Raw genomic sequence first — 7,432 nt, 5'->3', positions numbered from 1 at the left:
AGAAGGGATGTGGTTATAATCCGACATAACGCTCATTTTAAAAGTCTTATGGTGAGGTTTTACAGAGAGAAGAGAAATGAAGTCAAAGTGTTTAAAACATAAACCACCACTGTTCTCGTGCAGTCATCAATCCACAGTGACCTGCAGTAAATCTCTGATCAGGACACACTGGCAGATTGACAGGAAGTAACACGAACTGTATGCGAAGTAATGGTTCCACGTTTGGAAATAGGACGTCTGTGATCATTTTATTGGAGGCAAGGCAGTGGACAAAATGATTACGGATGGAAATGTGCACACCGGATACTCAAACTGAACTCTAAACCTGGAGAATGATGGCGTTACACAGACTGCAAAAAGCGCAGGACGTCTGGTGTCTCTTCACTCCATCATCCTTCTCGCCATGTCGTCCTGCGAGCGAAACTAAAAGAAACACATCTGCGCCTGCTTCTGTCTGCTCATGTTTTCAATTCTTTATTTCCTCTGTTCGTCTTAGATTTACTTTGAAACAGCTGAGAAAGAACAGAGACATTCCCTAAACCCATTTTCTCTCTGTCACAAACGGGCAGACACACAAACCTTTCACTTCTCTACAAAAAGGGAAAAGGGGGATGAGAGATGTGCAGACAAAGTCGAACAAGTCTGTGATAATAAAGTAAAATGAAGCAGAGGACACAGGTACACAGGCAGGGTTTGTACAGGTGTGGAAGTTTTCTTTTTATCTGTTAGGTGACGGTTACATCTTCTCACCTTTGCGGGGGGGATGAGAAAAAACGCTTCACTTTTGCGCTGCTTCACTGTGTTTTTACAACCCTGCGAGCCTGCCAGGGGAACTTAATTTATCACTAACGTCCCATAAAGCTTGGTTTAATTAAAACAAACTCCCCATGATAATAAGAGGCAGTTTGCGGGTTTGTGTCTTTTTGTTTCCTTCCTTTTATTTTCAATTTAAAAAAAAGGCTCTGATGTGTGCTGAGCTAAATATATTCTACTGCGTGGTCTGTCACCTCTTCAAAAGTTTTTTTTGAAGGGGGGTGTTTTTTCTAAGATATGCAGCCTAACAAAACTAACAAAACTAGCACATACCTCGATTTTTCTTTTCTTTTTCCCCTGCAAGTCGACATAATAATTACTGACATAATTACAAGTGATTATTCTCCACGGAAGGAAACGCAGCCCTGTTTAACGGCATGGTTAGCCCGTAAAAGTAGGCTCTAATGTGCTTTAATTTACCAGTCTCTTTGCGTTTGCGTGCGCACTGGCCATATCTGCGCGTGCTCGGCCCAGTGTTTAATATTAGTTATTGTTTCGGGATGTCTTAGAAAAGCTCCTGTACTATAAAGGGAGCGGTGACGCGCCAGTCTCTTCTGCGCGCTCAGATGTGGGTTTTTTTTTTTTGGGGGGGGGGGGGGGGGGGGTTGCCTTGTCATGTGTGGGGGGTAAAGTTTTGTGCGGAAGGCGGGGGCGCGGCTGTGTAGTGTGGAGGCTCTGGGCAGACTGGTGGTTTCAGGGTGTCAAGAGTCAGTTCTGGGCGAGCGCAGCAGAGTGCATGAAGGAAACCGGGAGCAGGGAGAGTTGGCGGGCTTAAACTCTGGACTGTGCGAGCAAACCTCACCTGCATCTTGGAATCTCTCTCACCCCCTGTCTCACTTTTTGGGAATAGTGGGAAGCTTGCTGTTCCTTGGGATGGAGCGTGGATGGGACGGTGTTTCATATGCTGGGATGTGTATTCTGGGTGTTCTGTCCGTGCTCTCGTCGGCGCTAAACGGAGTTTGGGGGTTTAACTTTTACGCAGAGCATCCCACAGTTTATAGGGGACCCGATGGAAGTTACTTCGGTTATGCTGTGGACTTCTACCAAGCTACCGCCGACAGCAACACGTGAGTGGCAACATCAGGGCTGAAGCTGTCCTGCAGAAGTTCTTCTTAAACTGTACCTGTACAAATTCAACACATTGCCTAACACTAATACTAATAAAATAATAAAGAAAAAGAGTGATGGGGGGAATAATGAAAATCCATGAGCGTCATTATCTGTCTTACCTCTGACAGATTAAGGAAAACAGAGTAAAAGGACCTGCCATGTATGAGAGTTTATGCATTGTTTGAAGAGTACATTGTCTTGCATATGTCTTGGTTTTTCTTTTGCCTATTAGGATCAGTGTGCTGGTTGGGGCTCCCAAAGCCAACACCTCCCAGCCCGGCATCGTAGAGGCTGGAGCCGTTTATTACTGCCCCTGGCCTGGGCTGCCTGAGAGCTGCAGACAGATACCCTTTGACAACTCCAGTGAGTTACCTGAAGCCTGTTTTCTCTCTGTCTTTCTCACTGACCTGAATAAACATGAGGTAGACTGCTGGTTTCTTTGCAGTAAATAGAAAGGATTACCCGTTTGAGCTGGACAAACCGTGAACCTGTCACAGTCATTGTTTCATGAGTTCTCATATAAGTGTTTTATTTAATACCAGAGATGAAATTGAACCATCATTTATTTCACTTGTAATAATTCCTTTTAGAATCATAGGTGGCCCCAGATGTTACTGGAATTGAAACCACTGTTTTATGACCTGTGTGTGTCTGTTTAAGTTGGCGCAAGTGTTATTGGATGAAAAGAGAGAGAGATGAGACATGTGGGTCTCATCAGCTTCCTGTAACAATAAAAAAAAGGAAAAAAAAGTATGGCAGGTTTGCTGGTGGATTTCTTCATCATGTTGATTATGGTATCCAGTATATTATCAACAGTGGTGTCCAATCAACTTTTGTTGGTGGGTCTAATGTTTCTGACACACGCTTCTCTATCTGAGTTGGCATGTGTGTGTGTGAGAGAGAGAGAAAGACGGAGAGAGAGAGGAGGGGGTAAACTGAATGCACATGGGAATTTAGTTTCCCTTCGGAAGAAAGGGGGATTGGGCGAGGTCTGCTTTTTATTAGATCTTGAAAATGTAACCGTCTCCTTTCCCTCCCCTCCATCAGTCTGTCCTTCTCTCTCTCTCTCTCTCTCTCTCTCTCTCTCTCTCTCTCTCTCACCTATTACAAGGACTTCTAACATCTTTGTGATGACCACAAAAAGTGAAGTGGTGAAGCAACTGGCTTATCAGTGCAGTGATAGGAGTAACTCTACTCTCTTGTAGTGTTATGGGCAGATCTAACATATCCAACAGGATCCAGAGAAAGATGTACATATATATAAACAGCAGATTGTAACTGAATTAACATAAAAACCTTCAATCCATAAGAAAAAACCTTTGAAGATGAAGCTGCAGTTGGAAGCCATACTGCTGCAGAGATCGTATATCTGTCATATTATTATACCACAGTGTGACTATGACTGGATAATTTATCAACAAGCAGCTGATGCGGAAATGCAACTGCTGATAGCTGATCAGCTGATAAAAGCACTGCTTCAGTGTTCTGCCTGAACTACAGCAAGGCTCCATGAAGATAAAGACTGAGATGTTTTGTTTTCTCTAAAGTTAATTACAGTTATTTTTCACCGAGGGGGGTTTAGTTTTAATTTGAAGTGTTTTGGGGGTTAATTTCAGGTTTGAGGGACAGAGGCATAAACTTAGTGGAACAAATTTGTGTGTGAAGTCATGTGTGCATCTTTCCACTACAATGGGGGGTTATGCACAAGTTGATTGATGACCGTGGCCACTGTGGATATTTCTAGAGTTACAGCAGACCCATTCTTACAGGTATAAACCAGACTAGGTAGGAGGCACATGCATACACACACTGATGCACACTGTACAAAGTATCCGGAGCAGAGTGCTGAGCATCTGTGTGCACTTGACTGGTTAATGTCCATATATCAACTTCATGTGCGTCTGATTATGCGTGTGCATGGTTTCAGTGACATTATGCAGATGTGTCAAGTCATGCCAGTGAAGTGAAGTGAACAGGAGAGGGGATGATATGCTATCACAGATTAATGATCGATTGGATGTTCGTGTGAGTTAAGAAGTCTGGAAAGTAAAGCTGAATACTCCACTGCTTCACGTCTGCTCTGCTGATGCATTGCTACTCAGTTTACCAGAAAAATGATGTTTTCATTTAGAAACACTTAAAAATGATGAATATTTTTGAAATTCTATTTTCCTTTTCCAAGAAGAGATGTAGCTAATGTTCACAATCGCACAAAATACATGCACATCTGAAAGCAACACCTCGCATAACCCGATCGTGGTTTTATGCTGTGAAGTTAATCATTCAATACCCTCATCCACTATTACTCAGGCTTTGGGAATAAAAGTGGCACTGATACTTAATTGAACCTGTATTGCCAACACTGCAATGTTAATGATTACAATCCTTTTTAAAAATACACACACACACACACACACACACACACACACACACACACACTCTCATATATATATATATATAATCTACATTATATATAATCTAAAATCAATCTTGACTTTAGCTGGCAAACTTGTACTGTACATCTGGTTGTCTGTAATTTTAGTGTGTGCTTGCTAAAAGAAGGTGTTTAATGAAGAGAGGTCTGCACTGCATGGTTGGACTTTATTAACACTGAAAACTACCTACAACAGAGCGAAAACAAACATGTACACACACTAAACGCCAAGTCGACACATAATTGTAATCTCAATGGGGAACCATGTCCATGTGCGCTTTGTGGGGAGGGGGTGGGGGCGCTATGTATCTGTGTAGGGTCAGAATGAGTCTCTTAAGTCTTGTTATTTTTTATGAGCTTTAACTTAAAAACGAAGTCTCTGTAGTTCGACAAATGTCTGTTTGTGGGGGACAGATGTTGTTCTGATGTGTGTTATTGGTCTGTTTATGATGTTGCTGTTTGTTCTTTATTGTATCTAGGGCAAATGTTTTCTGTGCTCACAAGCAGAGCTACAGGCAGCCTCAATGGTCAATATCTCAATATCGCTTTTACTGCCATCCATTATACATTATATCTTTTCTGTACTCTTACGGTACCCTTTATGTCTTTATTTTTTTTCTCTCTCCAGATAACAGAATGATTAAGGTAAATGGTACCAGAGAGCCTCTGGAGTTTAAGTCGCACCAGTGGTTTGGAGCATCGGTCAGAGCACACAGAGGCGAAGTGGTGGTGAGTGGAAATAAAGTCAGATATTATCTGAATCGTTTAACTTATCCCACACAGATTTTCCCCCTACATTCCCCTCTTTTCTAAAGAAAACTGATGAAATCTTAACTGATTTCAGATCAAGAGGGAAGGCGCACCAGCAAGTAGCTCTTCATGGTGACCATATTATAATAAGTCGTAAGTTAATAAGAATATCTAGGGTGATTAACTGGTGTCAGGGGATTCAGGTACAAGGGCACTACAATTTCATGCAAAAGCTGCAAGATTTTTTCATAAATGGAAATGACAAAGTTCCATGTAATGGCGTAAGAGCAAGCATTCCTCAGAAATATATCACACTCTGTCTGGTGAAAAGAAATTGTCTCCATCAGGGTGGGAGTACAAGACACCGCCTTTGCAGACTTCCTGTGGCCAATTTCTCCATCATACCTTCCAACATAACTGTTAAACAAATCCAGGTGATTTGAGGAGTTTGGCACTCGCGCGGTGTCACACAGTTTTTGGTTTTTTGTGTATTGTTGCGACGCTGCTGCAGAGCACTTTGTTCTTAAATGTATTTCCTGTAACTGTAATGTCCTTTCTGTTGTGGTTGTATTTATCTGGCAGTTGCACTGACAGAAAGGGAACTTCCAAATGGATAATAAACAAAACTAACTATGGCCGTCATTTGTTTTTAAAACCGGAATCAAAGTGGGGTTTTTTTCATTGGGCAGGCATGCGCTCCTCTGTACCACTGGCGGACAGTGAAGATGAGTGGGGAGAAAGACCCAGTCGGGACCTGTTATGTAGCCGTCCAGAACTTCAGCGCCTACGCAGAGTACTCGCCATGCAGGACCAGTGAGTCACTCTGCAGCCCTGTCTGGAAATGTTTCCATCAACCTGTTGTTCCTTTCATCCTCTCCTCCCTTTGTTTTCTGCCTCTGCTATCAGGATAAACAGAAAATTAACCACGTCGCGTCGACCAGTAAGACACCACGATATCACATGACGTATACAAAGTGCATATTTTTCATTTTAGTGGACAGGAAAAAGCTGATGTTCACTAAAATTTCATAAAAACTTGCATTCATCATCTGTGATGTTGTTGCACCTACAGATAGCATTTGGTTTAGTTTTGGTTTTGAGATATATGCCTGAGATTTCCAGCACGTATATAAAATGAGCTGCTCGGAGCAAGAATAATCCTCAGTTTCTCTCCCGTGACCATCACAGTCAGGATTACAAAGATATCTGAAAACCCAGACGAACAAAACAAAAACCGTGTGCGTGGCGAGGTCCGGGTAGGGAAGGTATGGAATTGTGCTTCCAGAATAAATCACTTTCTCTGATGTTTTACAAGTTGCCACAGTAACCTGAAAATATATCCGTCACTAACAGTTTATCAGACTCTCTCTGTGGCCCTCTTCTTTCTGTCATCAGTTCTGTAAATGGAATTTATGGGATTTTCTTTTTTTCATTCTCACTTCCTTCCTGTGATCTCTCTCCCCCTGTGCAGCGATATGAGCCGGCATTAAAATTTGATAAGGAGAAATGAAGGCTATCAGGTGGCACATCATAAACAGCAGAGAAAACCTAGCCTTTGTTGTCCACACATACACAGACATTCATACTTGTGCTCCCTCTGGTCATTGGTTCAAAGCCGTAAACTCAGCTCTTCCTGAGGAGGGAACGACTGTGCCCTGTTTTACAGGGGAAGTATTTCTGCGTCGTGTTTCTAAGCTTTTTCTTTTTAGTTTTCTTTATCTTAACATGTATGTGCAACCATTCAAGCGCACTTATAAACAATGTGTTAGGCTGTAACACATTGTTTATAAGTGCGCTTGTGTAGTTCCGCATCATTAAAGGTCACTCCAGGGGGCCACTGAGATGGAGAACAATTTATGATTGGCACATGTTTTGTGTGTTCATGCGCTGTTAGATGAAGTAATTTAAACAGAAACACACACATCAGTGGTTTTACATTTTTATGTATGCCGTAAGTGCTTGATTATCTTAATTATCTAAATATTTATTTTGACAGTAGGTTGTAGTTACATGGTTTCATCTATTAGAAGCTATGATTTTGGCACAGTTGAATACCAGGAAATTGTCTCAAGACAAAAAAAAGTACCAATTAATTGTTGCATTGTTGGAATTTTGTCAGACCATTCAACATTAATACAGCAGAATCACAAATGCCCTCTTTTTTAATTCTACTTAATCCCTGTGAAGACTTGTGCCCTGCATTATTCCCAATGAGACGGTAAAATGCGGTTTGTTCAAAAAACCCAAAAAACACTCCTACTAGAGCTGCACTGTGTGTAGGTCTGCGTGCGTCCCACTCCACATGCATTTATCAGTATTTTTCTT

The 7,432-nt window shown here is 41.8% G+C and overlaps 1 protein-coding gene across 1 annotated transcript in view; it reads left to right on the top strand.

Annotated features, from left to right (window-relative positions):
• Positions 1–1,492: 1,492 nt before the first annotated feature.
• itga8 (integrin, alpha 8) overlaps positions 1,493–7,432 on the top strand; it is a 42,544-nt gene continuing 36,604 nt past the window's right edge. Inside the window, exons 1-4 of the mRNA XM_085473692.1 lie at positions 1,493–1,880; positions 2,156–2,286; positions 4,986–5,086; positions 5,797–5,920. Of these exons, the coding sequence (XP_085329818.1) occupies positions 1,687–1,880; positions 2,156–2,286; positions 4,986–5,086; positions 5,797–5,920 (550 nt within the window). The 5' untranslated portion in view covers positions 1,493–1,686. The remainder of the gene's footprint in view (positions 1,881–2,155; positions 2,287–4,985; positions 5,087–5,796; positions 5,921–7,432) is intronic.

Source organism: Copadichromis virginalis, linkage group LG11 (genome assembly GCF_057382275.1).
Source record: "Copadichromis virginalis isolate Kocher_CV1m ecotype Utaka linkage group LG11, C_Virginalis_male_GT1.1, whole genome shotgun sequence".
Taxonomy (NCBI): Eukaryota; Metazoa; Chordata; class Actinopteri; order Cichliformes; family Cichlidae; genus Copadichromis; species Copadichromis virginalis.
The sequence above is the reverse complement of the archived record's forward strand: the minus strand, read 5'-3'. Positions and strand labels throughout refer to the sequence as shown.